General features: G+C 51.2%; 1 protein-coding gene across 7 annotated transcripts in view; it reads right to left on the bottom strand.

Moving 5' to 3' along the window:
• Positions 1-5,031: 5,031 nt before the first annotated feature.
• Positions 5,032-19,378, bottom strand: part of PKNOX2 (PBX/knotted 1 homeobox 2) — a 298,309-nt gene continuing 283,962 nt past the window's right edge. For all 7 annotated transcript variants that reach the window (XM_070782943.1, XM_070782942.1, XM_070782949.1 and 4 more), the window contains 3 exons: positions 9,482-9,558; positions 8,198-8,376; positions 5,032-7,179 (listed from right to left, as the gene is read on the bottom strand). In XM_070782943.1, the coding sequence (XP_070639044.1) occupies positions 6,953-7,179; positions 8,198-8,376; positions 9,482-9,558 (483 nt within the window). In that variant the 3' untranslated portion in view covers positions 5,032-6,952. The remainder of the gene's footprint in view (positions 7,180-8,197; positions 8,377-9,481; positions 9,559-19,378) is intronic.

The raw sequence follows: 19,378 nt of genomic DNA, 5'->3' as shown, positions 1-19,378 counted from the left end.
GGGGAGGTACTGAGGGCCACAAGGCTCTTTCAGTTCAGAGCGACTGGCCGCAGAGCTTTTTCCGAAATCAGGCTTGGGTGAGACAGTGATTCGGCATCTCTGGGTTGCTATTCAAAATGCACTGACCTCCGCCCCACTGTTGGAGGGTCTGCTCTAGCAGATCAAGAATAGAACCTGGGTGCCTGCACCTCCAAAAGCCTGCTCAGCAATTCTAAGGTGCCCCCAGCAGAGTAGTCCAAGGGTGGGAGTTGGGGTGTCATAGATGAAGATGGCCTTGGACCGGGAGGTGCTGGGGGATTTCATCACAAGAGTGCTGGGTTATTTCATCTCCTTCCAAAATGTTGAGGGACTTCCCTGGTGGCTCAGACAGTAAAGTGTCTGCCTACAATGTGGAAGACCCGGGTTTGATCCCTGGGTCGGGAAGGTCCTCTGGAGAAGGAAATGGCAACCCACTCCAGTACTCTTGGCCTGGAAAATCCCAGGGACAGAGGAGCCTGGTAGTCTACAATCCATGGAGTCGCAAAGAGTTGAACATGACTGAGCGACTAAACTTTCCAAAATGTTGACCCCACATGAATACCGAGCACCATACAGTCAAAGGGGCAGCAGGAAGTGTGGAGAAGCCCGGCTGCTGGGAGCCTGGGTGGTGATGTGGTTTCAGCTTCTCCAGCAGGGTGGGGGCTCCCGACAGAGGAGCAGCACTCCTAGGAGATGCTGGGGGCTCGCAGTACTGTCATCTGTAGGACAACATAGAAGATCCCCCGAAGGCGGACTTAGCAACCATCCCTTCCCGCTTTCTCACTGTACAAGGGAGGAAGTAAATTTAGATGGTCCCTGTGTGTGAGGGGCTGTATTGCCAGAGTCTCCCCCAAATCCAGGGGAATCCAGTGTTCTTCCTTTTGCTGCAGAGGAGCCATGGGAGGCCCACAGGTGGGCAAAGCTGGCCTTCCATGAGTCTGATGTCATAAAAATGTTGCAGTACCATTGGGGGAACAACCACCCAGAAATGCACGAAAGAACAGGTGGATGAGAAAACTACACACCTGATGTGAGTGCTCTGGATAATGCTTAGGTGTAATAAGATGGAAAAAAAAATCTGAAAATGAAAAGGTATAATGAGATGTACACAACTGAAGGGAATTGTCTTAAATGGCTGATTGTAATGAGATGTACATAAATTGTCAGGCTTGTAATGAAATGAAAAAAAAGTTCTTGCCTGCTAATACTGGGTGTAATGTCTACACCTGAAATAAGTCGTCTCAGTGCACTGAGTAATGAGATGCACATAATTCTAAAGAGTGTAATGAGATGAAAAATAAATCAAACACTTGTCTTAAAATGAAAGATGTACTAAGATGCACACACCTGAAGGGCATTGTCCTAAATGGGTTTGGTTTAATGAGATGCATTTAATTTGCAAAGGGGCTAAATGAGATTGGCCCAGAGAGAGGCTGAGAAATATAGAAGTGTAAGGTACACTTGACAGTGGTATAATAAAATCTGCCTGGGGGCTTCCCTCGCCATCCAGTGGTTAAGGCTTCACGCTTCCCCTGCAGGGGACTCTGATCCCTCAAGGGGGAACTAAGATTCCCAAGCTTCATGGTGCAGCCAAAAAAAAAAAAAAAAATCTGCCTGGTCCGAGGGATGAAAATAAGACACCACCACAGAAACATGGAAACATGTGAGGCTTCCCAGGTGGCTCAGTGGTTAAGAATCCGCCTGCCAATGCAGAAGATGCAAGAGATGCAGGTTCGATCCCTGGGTTGGGAAGATGCCCTGGAGAAGGAAATGGCATCCCACTCCAATATTCTTGCCTGGGACATCCCATGGACAGAGGAGCCTAGTGGGCTACAGTCCATGGGATTGCAAAGAATCGGATGCGACTGAGCAATTGAGCACACAACTACATAAAAACGTGTGGCTGCTGCTGCTAAGTCGCTTCAGTCGTGTCCGACTCTGTGCGACTCCATAGACGGCAGCCCACTAGGCTCCTCTGTCCATGGGATTCTCCAGGCAAGAACACTGGAGTGGGTTGCCATTTCCTCCTCCAATGCATGAAAGTGAAAAGTCAAAGTGAAGTCGCTCAGTCGTGTCCAACTCCTAGCGACGTTGGAGTAGGATGCTATTGGCATTCTTTCTGCCAGTCCTCTGTGACCCTTGCCCTGGGATACTCTGCAAAGTTGAATCATCCTCTGTCTCTCATTCGATGCCAGGCACATAGTAGGCATCCGTGGATGCTCACTGAATGATGAACAGGTTCAGGGGGTTGTAGTGTGTTTAGCAGAAGGAAGTTCATGGGAGCAGCTGTAAAGCAAGGAACTTCTAAAAGGCAACTAAGAGCGATTTTCTGAGAGCGGTGTTTCTCAAAGTCTTCAGCATCTTGATCAGAATCTGGGAACGATTAGTCGTCGTGAGACCTGATCTGTGTATAGCACAAGCAGCCCTGGTGGCTTTTATGCCCCAAGGCTCACGACCCCCTCTGGAGGTCAGGCAGACAGGTAACACAGGACTGAAGGCGTCTGGTTATAAGACCCAGGTACCTCTGCAGTTAAAGGTAGGAGATTCTTCTCTTCCACAGGCAAATATATTCTCCCCATTTTTTATTTTTAAGTGCAGAGCCCTCTTGGATTATCTTGTTTTCTCACTCTGGATGGAGCAATGGGTATAGAGATATGTTTTCCTTTTTATTTATTTTTTAATTAAAAAATTTATTATTGTTATTTTTGTGGCTGCATGTCATGTGGGATCTTAGTTCCCGACCAGGGATGGAACGTATACCCGCTGCTTTGGAAGCTCAGAGTCTTAACCACTGGACCACCAGGGAAGCCCCAAGTTTCCTTTTTAAAGACAACTGCTCAGATATTGGAGGGAAAGGTAAAAAAAGGAAAAAAGAGAGGAGAAAACATAATTAGCCAGTGAGCCAACTGAAGAATGGCAGCCCAGTAACAAATGGCAGCTGACCCTCAAGCTCCGTGTTGGGAGACCACGTGAGTGGCCAATGTCACGACAGCCTGGAGGGCACGTTGTCAGGGGGTGCAGTGACTCAACTACCCTCAGCCGTGGCTGGGTGGGAATCTAGGTCCTAGGTTGCCTGTTTGCTCGATTTTTCGAGATAAATCAGGAACCCGCATTTTATGTGCAAACTTCTGACTTAAATGTTGGCCCGCAAATTTTCCAAAACAAAGTATGGTCCAAACAAAACATGACTGTAAGCTGGATTTGACCTAAGTGTCTCCTGTTTGCAACTCTGAATGATCAAGTTGGAGGTTACTGTTTAGGATATGGTCATAGCTCAACCATTATGAGGATATGATGAGTTCTCTTTCAGTCTCAATCTTCCCCTAGAGTGTGAATTCCCTGAAGGCAAGAACTGTGTTTTCTTTGATCACAGCTGTAGTCTCAGTATCTAACACTGCCTGGGACAGAGTGTTGCTCAGTGCTTGAATGAATGAGTCCGTGCTGGCTGTGTTGCGACAGTCAATGCCATCATCTGGTCATGTGCAAGGCAGCAGAGAGGTCACGTGGTCCAGGAAGTTGAGCTCTGGTCAAGAACTTCCTTGGGCAGGAATCTCCATCAGGTCATCCCTGATGGGTTTACGGGGTTGGGGCCAGAAGTCAGTCTGAACGTTCCCAGGGTCTGGATATCACAGCTCCGTCTTGAGGATAAAGGAGATCTTCCTCATCCCCACCCCACCTTGTCCCATCTCTTTCTTTCCACATGGACTTTGAGACATCCCCACAGGTTGGATAGGGTCAGGGTCTAACGCAGACAGAGGTTGCTGCCTTCTCACAACACAACCACCCACATCTCAGATGATTTAGGAGACCACTTTTTAGTTAGCTGCTTTGTATAAAAAATGGCAGAACTTGAGAGAAAAACTTAGGAAGGGGTGGGAGAGGCTGGGCTCAGGCTATTACGTAAGTTCTCAGAGGTTTGTTTCCTAAAATGCGTTTTGTGCCATGCTAGTACGATTGATTAGCTATTACTTGAAAAACAAAAGATAAATACATTTGGGGAACACGTTAAACAGGTTTCTTTCCTGTAGTACCTTTCAGAGGCTTTTATATTCTAATTCACATTACGAAACCCCTTTAACAAAGTATAATATGCACTTCATCCTAGACTAAGCCATCTATCTCTTAAGAGTGTGTTCCTTAACTCCAACTACAAAATCCTAATTTATCACCTTCAAAAAATAATTGTCACATATAGTGGAATGATATGTAACTTTGCTCTGTATTTTCCAAGTCTCCTGTAAATGTGTTATCATACTTACATAATTTAAAAAATTAACAAGAAAGAGGGAAAAAAGTTTGTTCCTCGCAAATCACTGCTTTGAAAGTCGTCTTCCTGTCGCCAGCCCTTGCCAATGGGAACGAAGAATTCTAAACCCATGCCGGGACGTCTCAGCACATGGCCCAAGTAAGGAAACCTCTAGGATCAAAGTAACAAGGCTGCCTCTCACTTAGTTGGGGATATTAGCTGTCTCTCAAATTCTTCCTGCCCCAGGGAATATAGTGCTGAACTCTGGGATTCAAAGGGCAGGCTCCCCTCCAAACACAGCTCCTGGATTCAATGTGTCAGTCAAGACTGCCCATCCTTCCTGATTCCTGGGGCCTTTCACACAAGGGATAGGGCGACGGGGGCATGTGAGGCTGGGGGATGGGCAGTGTTGGCACCAGCTTCGATGGAGGTGGGATAAGCAAGGGTCTTTGAGGGTTGGGCAAGGTGAAGAGGAGACGGAGTTCTGAGCTCCCCTGCCATGACAGCAGACCGCCAGGAGAGGGCAGTGCAGAGCCTCTGCCTGTCTTTTGCTCTCTGTCTTAGAGAAGATACCTCTGCGGTGATTGTGCCAAACTTGGCCATCTTCCTCCCCAGACTGGCAAGCTGAGGACACCCAGAAAGCCCTCTTCCTCGGTCCCTTTCATGGGTAGTCGAATGAACAAGGATTGTGGTGAGGCCTCCAGATTTCCTCTGGTCCAGGGTCCCCCTAACCCTTAACCACGTGAAAAGAGAATCACGCACCAGAATTACGGTAGGTAATAAGGTTTACTGAAAACTCGGCCACATTCAGTACTGGTTTGGTGGATACATCAGAAGAGGTTGCATAACATTAGGCAGGTGGAGGGGGGCTGGGAGGAGGATGTGTGGGCACGTGTGTGCAAGAGTGTGGGGTGGGATGCCTGTCCAGAGTGATAAGTGGAAGGGTGTATGTGTGTGTGTGCATGTGCGCGTGCGTGTGTGTATGAACAAGAAAAATGAAGCAGAACAGGAAATGTATTTATCCCACTGCACGTTGCAAAAGTCTCACGCCAAAAAAGCTAGACTTTCCTCTACCTATGGCATCAAAAGGGAGTAAAAAATGATTGGATCACCCAGATTATAAATAAGGTTATTTGTTTCTCAAAAATCCCTATTAAAACATTAAATATCAGCTCTTTTGGGGGAAGAAATACATTCATTTCAGGGAGACCTCAGGAAAGCCACCATCCTTTTGCTCCACCTTACAGGGCCCTGGCAGGGGGCCCTCGAGTTGAGCCCAGCAGCCCACTCACATCCTGCTGCTGCCGGAGGTGGCCAACGCACATCTGACAGATGAAGCTGCAAGTCCATTAAATTAAATTCAATGGAAAACACACGTGTGATCAGTCCTGTGGTTCACAGCCGTAGGGGTGGGAGGGAACAGGAGGGCGGGGCGCCAATCCTGGGGGCCTGGGGGTTGGGGGTGGAGGCTGTGTGTCAGGGCAGATGGTGGGAAGACTCCTCCTCCTTGTGGAGCCCAGGTTCCTCCAGGGCTGTGGTGGGGATGGAGTGTGGAACAGTGAGGCGGGTGGGTGGGCACCTCCCCCACACTTTGGATATTGATGGGAAGGGGGATGTAGCTAGCACCTTCTCCAACCCCTGGCTTCACACTGGGCTGGATGCTTCTTTCCAAAGTTTCTTCTGCCTTCTCGGAAGGATAGAGTGAAGAAGAGAGGAAGAAGGCTGGTGGAGCCAGCCTGGGGGCAGAGGGACAGCGGCGAGGGACAGGAGGGGTGGACATCTGCCAAGCTAACCTGGCTCCACCCTCTCCAACAGCCCATGGAAGGCCTGGAACGTCTGGAGAGCTCCATCCCAGGGCTGCGACATCTGGGCTAAGACACCACTGACCGCCTGGGGACGGCTGTGGTCCCCAAGGTCGCCTTGATATGGCTCCTAGCCCAGGTCTTGCCATCTCCTTGTGTCCTGAAGCCGACCCAGGTGAAGGGCTTCCATTTAACCTATAATTTGAGCCCATCAGCTTACCACTGATTTCCAGGAGGCAGAGAGAGAGAGAAGGTGGCTCTAATGGCTCTTGTACCCCTCTACCAAGTCCATGGGCCTTGGAGGACTGAGGGGAGCCCTACAGAATCCAGGTCCCATCTTATTCTACAGGATGTAACGCCGTGGCACCCCTCTCCCTCCAGAGTCATGCATTCCAGTTCCTTCCTGCCTTCGGATGTCTCTCAAAGAGCTGAGGACCCTGTGGAGGTGGAGCCCAGACCCCCTTTGTCTCTTTCCTCCAGACTGTTCCCTGGCAGAGGCTCACTCCGTGAACAGCACTGGTCCATGTCCCAGGGTGGGGCTTGTAAACAACTCAAGTCCTTCAGTGGGGGGTGCTGTGGGTGCCCTCTGTCCTCAGGGATGCGGTGAGTCCAGATCTCACTCCTGCCTCTCCGTCCAGGCTGCTCGACCGGCCCCGCCACGCTGAGTCCTCTGCAGTACTAGGGAAGTGGGGCCGGGGTTCTCGGTGAAGCTTGGTGGTTGGGAAGGAGCGGGTGTTTCCTGTGCATTTCCTCCAGCTCCTGATTCCGGGAAGCCAGGGCCCAGCTTCCTCTGTGCCGCCTGCCCCGTCCCCTTCCCCCCCACCCCGAAGCCCTCCTGATGACACTCCTCTCCCGCTTGGTGACCAGTGCCACCTGGGTGGCTCGGCTACTCCAGGGAGTCACTGTGTTCCAAGCCCAGGTCGCTGACATTCGTTGTCTGCAGCTCGTCCGCCTCCTCCTCCAGCTCCTCTTCCTCCTCCTCTTCCATTTCATCCTCCTCCTCTTCTTCCGTCCCGTCCAGTGAATCGTCGTGTGCCGCCATCATAGCCTGCTGCATGGCCATGGTGGCGTTGTCTGAGGACAAGGACTGCAGGTTGTCCAGGTTGATGGACCCTAGAGCGAGAAGAAGGCCGGGGTCAGGCGCAGGAGCCCCTGTGGATGGGGTGGTGAGTGCCTACGCCGGACAGTTCCCTGGTGTGAAGTCTCCCGTCCATTCACTGTCAGCCACCCCTTGCCCCATCCCAGGCAGCAACACTCCTGGATACCACTTCCTGCCAGTTTCCGTGTAAGTGTGGCAGACACTGCTGCCTTTCGAAGAATTCTGTAAGTAGGTATTGTCATCCTCACTCTAAAGAGGAGGAAATAGTCTCAGACCGTTGAGTCATTAGCTCAAAGGAACACAGGCACGATTTTGCTGCGCTTCTCTCCCTGGTGGGTTTAGCTCAAAATCTGTTGATTTCCACTCTACCTCATAAGACTGTTGCCCACCACATGGAAACTGGTTCACAGCCATATACATGCACATATACATGAAGGTGTGCACATACACGTGTACACCTCCACTCCACTTCCCACACGGAGCTAGCTTCACATGCCAAGCTATAAAATGCCTGGCTCATGGCTCATTGAATTATTCATTGTGCACCAGGCGACCGGCAATTAGAAAAGTGTATACGGAGGGTGTGATGGAGAAGCTGGGAAAACAAAACTCTTCCTGGCCTCCGTTCACAAGCCAGCTGCCTGCCTCGGTATTTATAGATGGCCCTGGCTCCTGGGGGACCGTGAAGACACTGACTGGTGCTAAGAAACTTCGGGTGGGTGTGGGAGTGAGGAGGGGGGCTCTGCTGAGCAGCCATTGACTCAGATGCCCACCAGTGGACTCCCACTCATCCTGGTGAGATTGCTTTTGACTTGTTAAAATATGTACCAAAAAATCTCCTTCTTTCAGGCTTTACGTACATCCTTTGGCCGGGATCGGGAGAGTTAACTATTGTGACAGAGCTGACACTGCCACTCAAGTGAGTAGACGTTCAACCTTTGACTCTGCACAGCCGCACCTGTAGGAGCTTCAGGAGTCCCTTTTCCATCCCCCGACCCCAGGGTCTAGAGTACCCTCAGCCCCAGTTCTTACCATCGGGGTTTGTCCCTGGGGCACCGCCCTGTTGCTGCAGAACCCCTGCAGCAATGGAATTGGGCCAAAATCTTTGGGTGGGCCGGTGCTGCGACTTGATTTTCTTGGCTTTGGGGGCAGGGTCGGGGTTGCTGGCATCAAGCATAGGCTGCAGTATGCGTCTTCGGGCATTGATGAACCTGTCCCGGGGTCAGATGGAGACAGGTTAGCCACCACGGGGGCGGGAATGTGTGTGAGCATATGTGTGCACATGTGAGCACACATGTGTGCACATGTCCTGTGTGCATGCACGCACGTGTGTGTATGCACACGTGTGCATGGGTGCACATGTGTATGCACATGTGTGCAGGTGTGAGCATATTTGGGTACGTGCAGGTCTCTGCACTCATGGGCACATATGGGTACGCACATGCATGTATGTGTCCATGTGTGCATGTGCACACCCATGGATGTGTATATGTGGGCTTGTGTGTGCACGTGTATGTAAGCACATGTGAGCATGTGTGCAGGTGCACATGTATGTGTGTACACACATGTGCAGAGAGCACTAAGCTGCTTCTGGACTCCCACCGGCTGGTCCTTGAATGGAGCCGACTGGGGGTCTAGTCCAGGGTATGAAAGCACAGCAGTGATGAGCCCTGGGCACCGAGGAGCTTGTGAGTTCACCAGGAGCTTGGGTACAAGTTGGGGTGAACGTATGAGAAGGCCTGGGAATCTGCTCCAGACCCGTCAAGACTGAACAGTGAAGGAAGAGCTCCTTAGTCAAAAGCACTAATCTCTGATCTCTCTCCGGGGGGCCAAGGGTCCATTCCCACCCACCAGACCTTGCCCTCTGAGATTCCCATGACACCCCGGCCAGCCACAGAGGAGGGAACACGGGGAACCCTGTGGGTCAGGACTGTTGCCTCCTCCCTCCTTCCGGCTCCCAGCTCTGCAGAATGTTTTAGCTTGAGCTCTGTTTACATAGGTTGTGAGCAGAGCAGATAACCCCTGGGGGCCTGGGGGCCTGTGGGCTTGGGATGCAGCCACGCCTGTGTGTCTATTCAAGTTTTCCGTGATGTTCTTGACACAGCTTCCCAGCAGAGGGCGCTGAGAAGCTGCAGATGAAGCTATAGGTGTGGATTTCAGCTTTTCTGTTTCCAGCCAACATAGGAGGGCTGGCACGGTGGCTGGGCGGAGACTGAAGTGAGCTGGGCACTCCCACCTTTTCCCCTGCTGTGCATCCCCCTGCTGAGCAAGTGGCCCCTGGGTCTGATAGCCTCTGGGCATGTGATGCTAACTCACCAGTTATTCACTTGCAAGAGGGTGAGGTTTGTCTGGGCTGCGATCTGCCTCTTCTCATCCTCCGTGGGGTAGGGGTGCTGAAATGAGAGGCGAAGAGCTAGTGAGGGGTGGGCACGTGGTGACCTGGTCCCCCTAGAGACCATGCCCACGACACAGGCAGCGTCCTGGGCAGGCAGCCTCAGTGGTTTGGAAGCCCAAACAGGGGAAAGTTAATGTTTGTTCCCCAGAAAGAATGGACTACCGGCCTCAAGGGAGGCTGCTCTGTGCCTAAGGAGGGCCACCCACCCTCGGCCCAGCCCCGCTTTGGTGGGGAACCAAGTGGTCTCCCAGGAGCCGGTACAGTTCAATGGTGGTCACTCCCACAGCACCGTCACATCCTCCAGCCCGCCCCCCAGCAGGTAGGTCAAGCGTGATCAGTATTAGGATTTACAGTGGCCTCCAAAACCCAGGGGACTCTCAGAAGGTGGTAAACGGGGTGAATGAATCCATTTAATTTACACTAACTGACATTTACTGAACATCTACTCTGTGTGCAGATTCATGTAGGCATCCTAGGAGACAGAAGATAAATATAAGGACAACTACAACTTGTATATTTTACAGCCTGTGAAATGCTTTCGTGCACTAATTTCACTTAATAAAAGCACCTCACTAAAACTCAGTAAGGGGCAGGTTAGGGGTTGCTCTTCCCACTTTACAGATGAGGAAACTGAAGAACCATCTCCATTGTCCCCCAGATGGTGGCATCAGCTTGGAACTCAGTTCTCCTGACTGTGGCCCGGGCACCCCCATCACTGCACACTGCCACTCTGTGACATGGAGTCTGTGTCTTTGGAGGGGGGTGAGTGAGGACGTGGGCCAGGGCCTTCAGTCCCTGCACTGATTCCATGCTTATCTGTCTCTTGACCTGTGCTTCATGGGGGCAAAGACCAGCTCTTATTAATTCATCTTATTAATGTATTCCCAGTGCCCTCCACATGTGCATAATGCACAAATGACGTCGTGACGTCAGTGACACACAATAACACCCAGTGAAAGGAAGCAGACACGAGGCAGTAGATGCTGGGATGAAAGAGCAGTGGGGTGTTGGCCGGAGCATTGGGAAGGCTGAACAGGTCACATTAAAGACTGGGAAATTTTGTGATGGCAGTTGGTTAGGGTGGTGAGTCCTGTGATGACCAGTTCTGTGTGACTCTGTGTCTTTCTCCGGCTTCTGCATGCCACCTGGTACCTGGCAGGCTGGCAATAGGTGTGATGAGAGTCTGAATGGGTTGGAGCCTTGCCCGGGCAGCTAGGGGAGGTTTGGGGGCTCTTAGGGTAGAGGGCCCAGCTGTCCTCAGGTTGGAAATATCCCCTTATTGAGGTGGTATGAGATACTGGAGCTTGGGTCTTCCAAAGTCCCAATGACACAGGACTCAGATTTTTGCTCTATCATGACAACTGGTGAGATCTCCAGACCATCGCTTTACCCTACATCAAAAGGTCATGTCATGATTAAATGAAATTGTACTCGTAAAGTGCTCAACAAGAGATGGCTCTTCAAACTATTATTGGATGATGCTGGCAAGGTGCTTAAAGCTGTCTGAGGGATGAGCTTGAGATCAACAGCCTCGGTGGAACGCTCATTATCAGTGACAAAGGAAAGCAACCTCTTCAGTGGCCTCAGCGTCCCCCGGCTGAAGCAATCGGGATCGTGTGTTGTTTTAATTCACACCTCTGACCCTGCCTGCCACGCCAGGGCAGCTGGGGCTTGTGAGCCACATAATATTAAGATTCTAACAAGAAGGAAAGCATAGCAGTGTCGCAGGAGCCAATTCCATCTAAAAGGGGAGGAGCAGAGGGAGGTGGGGATGAGGCTGTTGCCCTCAGCGGCAGAGGAGGAGGGGCTCCGTGTCTTCTGACCCCCTCCGTGGAGGGGCGGTGGCTGAGCCCTCCTCCCCTGCCCGTGGAGTTTCAATCTCCGTGGCCCTCATTAGAAGCCGAGCAGCCTCCGTGTCATCCATGGCAGCTAGTCTGAGGATACAGTAAAAACTGAGCAATGTTCTGGCCTCTCCAGGCCCTACTAGCTCCTTCACATCTTCACGCCTTTGCCCTGCTGTCCCCCTGCTGGAATACTCCATCTCCCACCTTTCTACTGCGTGCGTTTCTGAGCTTCTGCAAAAGACCTCTCCCAGGTCAAGTCCTTTGTGAGGTCTCTCCCAGCTCCCCAGGGCAAGTCAGTCGCTGCGGCCCTTGAATAACTGCCTTCAGCCCACTCTCCGGTGACAGATCTCTCCCCTATCCTGGGAGTTGCTCAGGCAGGGACCCTGTCTTATCAGACACCGCATCTCCAGTGTCCAGACCAGTAGCAGGTGGCGTGGCTATTCGGTGTTTGTGTATGAGACAGATGAGTGAACCAGCATGGGAAGGAGCTGGGTGACTTGTTCCCTGAGCCTTGACAACCATGCTGGCACATCAACCACAAACTCAGGGAAGCTGCTACGGCCCAAGAGAGAGACACCCACCCATGGAGCCCACAGCTTAGAGGGAAAAGCTTCAAGCACAGAAGAAAGCCTCTATTAAAGAGGAGTGTGTAGGGGACTTCCCTGGTGGTGCGGTGGATAAGAATCTACCTGCCAATGCAGGGGGCATGGGTTCGATCCCTAGCCTGGGAAGATCCCACATGCCGCAGAGCAGCTAAGCCCAGGTGCCACAACTATTGAGCCTGAGCTCGAGAGCCTGTGTGCTGCAGCTCCTTAAGCCCGTGCTCCACAGAAGCCGCCACAATGAGAAGCCCGGGCACTGCGACAAAGAGCAGCCCCCGCTCGCTGCAACTACAGAAAGCCCACCACAGCAATGAAGACCCAGGGCAACAAAAAGAAAAAGATATGTAGCGCGTTTCAGTGCACACTGGGTGGTCAGAGCAGTCAGAGGAGCCTTCTCTAGGGAGGCGGGCTTCAGCTGGACTTTGAAGAATGGCCAAGCCATCTTAGTAATGGAGGGCACGGGCTTTCCAGGCAGGGGCTTTGCGCTAGGACTTATTGTCAGAGGCAAATTTCTTCCACTATTAAGATCTCCAGAGAAGGAAATCCTTCAGCCTCCCACAGATAAAGTTTGCTGTCTCTAAGGAGCCTTCCAGGGCAGGCCTCCATTCTGAGTGGATGTCATAAATCCACAGATTAAGTTAATGGGAAGGGATGAGAGGTGGGGTCCCCCAAACTGGCTGGTTATTCTCTTACAAACACAGACACAAAGCCCTGATCCTCCTTCAGTGCAAGTCCCCCCTCCCCCATGGCTCCTGGGATGGGTATCTCAGGAAGCATGCGGTGGAGGCGGGGGAGGCTGGGGGTGGTGGTGGTGAGTGCAGGGTTTGGCATGGCCTTGGGGACAGGTGTGTTGCCAGAACATTCCTGGCACCCCATCTGAGTGCTCGTGGGAGCAGTCCAGCTTGTCCACGCCTCAGACCAGATGATTCCTGAGGACAGAGTCAAAATAGCCCTGGCCCCTGGACAGCCCTTGATTTGGTCAGCGCTACTTTTAGCACCATCGGAAAGGCTGGGGGCCAGGGGCAGGGAGAGGAATCCAGCGTGATGGCGGTGAGCCCTCGGGCCTCGGCTCACTATTTGGATGAACTTCTCCTCCGCAGCCAGGAGGGAAGGGTGAAGACAGAGGCCCTCTAGAAGAGACACGGATGGACCAGACAATGACAGCTCCTTCTCAGGCCAGCCAGGAGCCCCGTGTGACTGGGCAGTGCTGCCTGCTGGTTAAGAGCATGGCCTCTGCAGAGGTCACTCACTCCAGTATTCTTGCCCTGGAAACCCCATGGACAGAGGAGCCTGGTGGGCTATAGTTCTTGGGGTCACAAGGATTCGGACACAACTCAGCAACTACATCACCACCTGTACCATCTTTGCAGAGGTCGAGTCCTGCATCCACCGCTTAACCAGACACAGGACCTTGGCAATGTATTGTTTCACATCTGCCATCCTCAGTTTCTGGGCTTAAGATGGAAATAACAAGACGGGGCCTACTCCTTGGCCTTTGAGGATGACTGAATGAGAACATGCTGTGCTGACTCACTCTGGACCAACAGTAACACCGGCCAGACTTCAGCGTTCAGTTGAATATCCAGGCTCTGGGGAAGGGAACTGCTGGATGTAAGCTGAAGAGGCATTTCACGGTACCGCAGTTGCCATCAGGAAGCTCCTCTGACATCTAACCCAAATCTTTGCTGACACCTCCCTTTGGGCCCCATGACTCAAGTCTCATCTGGGCTAAAGTGAAGCTGAAGGCATTTTTCGGTTTGAACTACGTGTCCCCTCTAGGGTCCTGGGTCCGAAAGCAGCTCACCCAGGCTGGTACGTGGGCCCTTGGCCACTTCTCTCACTCAGAGCCCACCCAGTAGGGAGCACCCACCTCCTCACCCAGGCAGACAAGCGGGAGGCTGGCCAGATCCCTGAGGGACACGGTGCATTGGAAGCAGCAGCCTGCAGGTGTGAGATGGAGCTGAGGCTGGAGCAGAGCTTGAAGCTGCTATCCTGGCCTGCTTTCCCACACTGGGGTCAGCCACACCCTCCTTCCCTTCCCGCTCCTGACCAGCTGTGTGCATGTAGCCTGCTGTGGCTACAAAACTTCTTAATCTGGCCACTGCTCTAGCAGGGCCAGAAACCAGCCAGAGGGAGGCAGCTGGGATGGTGAGGGGCCCTGAAACAGCCACACTGCATCACACAGAAGATGCCACTGATGGCAAGGCACACCCTGACCTCAGAGACGCTAAAGTGGGAGAGACGAGCAGTTTAGAATGGAGAGGGGTACAGAAGGTACCCAGGGGCCCTGCCTTTCCTGCTAGAGCTGTCCTGGCTCAGACGTCCCACTTTTCCATTCCTTTCTCTTTTCTACTCACCTCCCCGCTTACAATTGTGCACACGCAGAAAAGCACGGGGCCTTCCCGGGTGGCTCAGTGGTAAAGAACCCGCCTGCCGATGCAGGAGACAAGAGATGCGGGTTCAATCCTTGGGTTGGGAAGATCCCCTGGAGGAGGAGATGGCAACCCTGCTCCAGTATTCTTGTCTGAAAAATTTCATGGACAGAGGTGCCTGGTGGGTTACAGTTCATGGGATTGCAAAGAGTCAGACATGACTGAGCGACTGAACACGCAGGAAATCACAGAGAACTAAAATCCATAGCTTGGTGTCACCAACACCCATGTGACCACCACCTAGGTCAACAAAATAGATTTCTACTGTTGGCCCAGAAGCCCCTTTTCTGTCCCCTGCCAATCACAACTTCCAAAGATATCCTCCCCTAAGGTAATCCGATGCTCCTTGTAATTCCTTTTTTTTTTTTTTTGCTTTTCTTTATACTTGTACAATCTATGTTACATTCTTAATCAATATGGTTTAGTTTTGCTTGATTTTTGGACCCTATATAAATGCAATCATAGAGCATGCAGTATTTCACTCCATAGTATAGTTGGGAGATCCATCCATGGTTGTTCTATGTAACAATCAAATTCATGTTCATTGCTATATAGTTCTTCATTGTAATAATCTACCACCTTCCTGCTCTTCATTTGTTCCTCCAGTCACTAAGTTGTGTTCAACTCTTCGCGGCCCTATGGACTATAGCCTGCCAGGCTCCTCTGTCCATGGAATTCTCCAGGCAAGAATACTGGAGTGAGTTGCCATTTCTTTCTTCAGGGGATCTCCCTGATCCAGGGATTGAATGCTCACCTCCTGCATTGGCAGGCGGATTCTTAACCATTGAGCCACCTGGGAAGCCCTTCCTGCTCTTCACCCTTCCCCCGGTTTCTATTTCAATCAGTCCTCCACAGAGTAGTAAAATTTTGGTCCTTAACCTGCCCCCAACCCCTTAAATCCATTTGGAACATGCCCTCCACTGCCATGAGGTCTGAGCCCCACCCTATCCAGAATTCCACACACTACAAGGATGGTCTGTTTTTCACCCCAACCAGACAGGCTGCAAGTTTTGAGAAAAGGGTCCACACTGTTCTTTTCGCCCCCACCTCACTGGCGCAGAGGAAAATGCCAGGTTTGTGCCAAGTGTTCAATACGTCTTCGTTGAATGACCATAGGATCCTGGGGGGTAAGTGGTACTTGTCATCATTCCCTTTGTGCGTGTCTGTGGGTGTGAAAATGAGTAGGAAGGTGGTGGGGGGCATCAGTGATTCAGGCTCCCCAGGCCACCTGCTTATTAACAGTGCTGTTCTCACAACCAATGGTTTCAAACATATTTGTGGGGGGATGAGAAGGAGAAGGGGGTCCTTAGGAGTCGACTACTTCTCTAGAAGGCTCTTGGAGGCAGCATGGTAGCAGTAGGCAAGGACAAATAAGAAGGCCTCTAGGGACTTCCCTGGAGGTACAGTGCAGGGGGCCCGGGTTGGATCCCGGGTCAGGGAACTAGATCCCGCAAGCCCCAAGAGTCTGTGTGCCACACTAAAGATCCTGCATGCCGCAGCTAAGATCTGGTGCACCCCAAAGAAGAAGAACGGGGCTCTAGAATCAGACTGCCCGGCTTTGAACCCTGGTCTCTCACCAGCTCGAGACCCTGGGCTCTCGTGTCAGCTTCTCCTTCTGTAAAGCGGGGAGAGCAAATACACCTTCCAAAGGTTGTTTCATAACAATCAGTGTGTTAATATTTGAAAGGTGCTTAGAAGGGTGCCTGGAACACTCCATGATGCTGCTGTTTAGTCTCTAAGTCACGTCTGACGCTTTCTGACCCCTTGAACTGTAGCCCGCCAAGATCCTCTGTCTATGCGATTTCCCAGGCAAAGATACTGGAGCGGGTTGCCATTTTTCCCTCCAGGGGATCTTCCCGACTCAAGGATCGAACCCACGTCTCCTGTTTGACAAGTGGATTCTTTACCACTGAGCCTCCTGGGAAGCCTAGCGCGCTCCATGAGTGTTTGTTAAGTAAATCAGTAACATAAAATAAACCTGCTGCTCAGCGCAAGTGGCTCTCTCTCTGGGAAAGCCACAGCTTGTTTTTCTGAGGGCAAGACCCCCAGCAGCCCCTGTGTGCATGTACAAATGTGCTTTCTTTTCAAATAGGTTTATTCACCAGCCCCTGGGTGTATATGATGGGGCATTTTCTGCTAACCTGCCTTCAGGCTCCTTGGGGGATGCTGTGGAGGTGTAAATCTCCCCTGGCCATTTTCAGGTGGAATCTTTATTTTATTTTTTAGTGTTTGGCAGCGCTGTGGCAAGTGAGATCTTAGTTCCCCAACCAAGGAATTCTCTGTTGAACTCATCTGCCTCCCTATTGTCCAACCAGAGAGAAGAGACTGTCTTCCAGAGCCACACAGGGTCCGAAGCACCTGCCCTCGCCTCCTAACAGGGCTCACCGCCACTTCCTGGAAGTAGACAGCTTTTTGGAGAACTCTGAGCACTTACAGAGCATAGAGCACCCTGTGAGAGTACTTGACATGTATTCTGATTGAATTCTCAACGCATCTATGAAGTAGGCATCATTATTCCCATTTTACGCACAAGAAAACTCAGCTCAGAGGGTGAGAAACTGGCTCCAGTTTACACAAGGGGTATGAGGCAGAGTCAGGACCCACACTCCCTGTATTTTTTTTTTTTTTCTGCTGCCTCGGGTCGTCGTTGCTGCAGGCTTTCTCTAGTTGCCACGAGCGGGGCTGCTCTCTAGTTGCCGTGCAAGGGCTTCTCACTGCGGCGGCATCTCTAGTTGCCGAGCAGAAGCTCTAGGTGCGTGGGATTCATTAACTGCAGCACACAGGCTCAGCAGTTGTGGCTCTTGGGCTCAGTCGCCCTGTAGCCTGTGGAATCTCCCCGGACCAAGGACTGAGCCCATATTTCCTGCATTGGCAGGCAGATACTTAACCTCTGGACCGCCAGGGACGTCCAACCCCCTGCATCTTTTTTTTTTTCTCCTGTATCTTTAACCATGTCCACTTCACCTGTGTCAGCCACTGCGCTTTTTAACATATTATTGATCTTCACCATGCATATGTATTATCGCCTTCACTTTATGAAAAGGAAACTGACATCAGAGAAGTTAATTGACTCATTCAAGGTCATACAGTAAGTAAAAAATGGGGCAGAGCTCAACCTCAGGTCTGTCTGCACAGGCTGTCCCAAAGGTCCCACAGACCAACAATCTCCAGCCCTCAGCCCTCAGCCCTTGTTGTGTGACTTGCTTCCTGTAGGAGCCATCTGAACAGATATGTCCCCATCCTGGCTGCCCTTCCTTGGACATGACTTGTCAAAGGACCTTTTGGAATCTGATGCCCAGTCCTGGATACACTATGCTGGACATGTCTGACCAGGAAGATGGGCAAACCCCCTCCCCTCTATTGAGTTGCCAACGCCCTGCAAGTGTGTTTGTGTGAGAGCACTGGGTTACATCATGGGGTGACCATTCGTAGGATGTGTATGATTTATCCCCTCAATTAAATGACCAGTCCTAGGAGTGCTGAAATCATCTCTCTCACCTGAAGCTCAGGTGTTAGTGGACAGAGGTATTATTTGGAACTTAGATCACCTTTCTCCATAGAAACAAGTTTTTTTAAATAGGTAGTTTTCTGGGCTAGCCTTAAAGACCGATTTGGTTGAAGATCTGTGTTCTGGTGGAGAGAAGCCCCCAGGATTCAGGAAGAAAAAATGAGAGATCTTCCTCTGCTTTCAGGGAACAGAACTAGACCCAGGTAAATGCTGAGACTGGTGAGCATAAACTTCCTCAGCCTTTCCCTTTTTGTGCTCCATTGACTCTTCCCAGTCCCTCCTGTGACAAATCCCTGGATCCTTATGCTATCCTCCCGTCTGCTTCCTGAATCGGAGGCTTCCAGCCTTTAGGACTTTACGGTCAAATCCCCTGCAGTGATGTTCATGATGATGAAGATAAAGCTTTCATCAGATTCTCAAAAGGGTCAGGAGAGGTTGAAGACAATTGCTAGGAGCCTTTCCTCTGGCACCCCATTCTGGCCTACCTCCTCAAAATGCTGTGCTTACAGATGCTCTGATCTTCATCTTCCACCACGAATAAACACTGGCACTCTTTGCCTGAAACTGATCCTAGTGGAGTGGGTGTAGAAAACCAAGCTTTTGGACTAATTCATACCTAAGCTATGAAGGAGTGATGACCTCACCGTGGGCATTCTGACAGGGATAGGATAATTTTAAATGAGTGAGATTTCAGATAAGGTGATGAAATTAAAGGAAAAAGTAATAGATAATATATGCTGGAGCAAGAATGGTGCAGTCTCCCTAAGCTATTTTCTTGCTTTTCCATGTTTTTTTACTCCAGTTTCCCTAGAAGTATCAAGTTTTCTCTCTGAGGTTTCCAAGGCAGAGCAGATCACGGGGACTTTCAGAGGTATTTGTAGCAGGTATTTGTAGCAGCAGCTGTGTCTGTTTCAGGACAAAGGACCTCCGCATCCATCATCTTATTCTATCCTCGCAATAGCACTATGAGCTGGATATTGTGGCTCCCATTTCACAGCAGAGGAAACTGAGGCTTGATGAGGCCCAGCAATTCACTGCAGTTCTGCTGGCTAGGCACAGAGGGCGTGTGCGCGTGCGTGCACGCTCAGTCATGTCCGACTCTCTGTGACCCTGTGAACTGGAGCCGGCCAGGCTCCTCTGTCCATGGGGTTTCCCAGGCAAGAATACTGGAGTGGGTTGCCACTTCCTTCCTCAGAGGATCTTCCCTGACCCAGGGATTGAACCCAGGTCTCCTGCTTGACAGGCCGACCACTAAGCCACCTGGTAAAATTCTTTACCACTGAGGGGTCAGTAAGACTTATATCCAGATCTTGTCTCCAAGTACCATGCCTTTTGCATAAACTATCTCTATCTGCTGCGTAGATGGGTGTCTGATAGGGGTAGATGCCCTCTTCCTTTAGACTTAATGCTACGCTAGGCACAGGGAAGCAGG

Source organism: Bos indicus, chromosome 29, assembly GCF_029378745.1.
Source record: "Bos indicus isolate NIAB-ARS_2022 breed Sahiwal x Tharparkar chromosome 29, NIAB-ARS_B.indTharparkar_mat_pri_1.0, whole genome shotgun sequence".
In the NCBI taxonomy this organism is placed as follows: domain Eukaryota; kingdom Metazoa; phylum Chordata; class Mammalia; order Artiodactyla; family Bovidae; genus Bos; species Bos indicus.
This window is presented reverse-complemented; position numbering and strand designations above follow the sequence as displayed.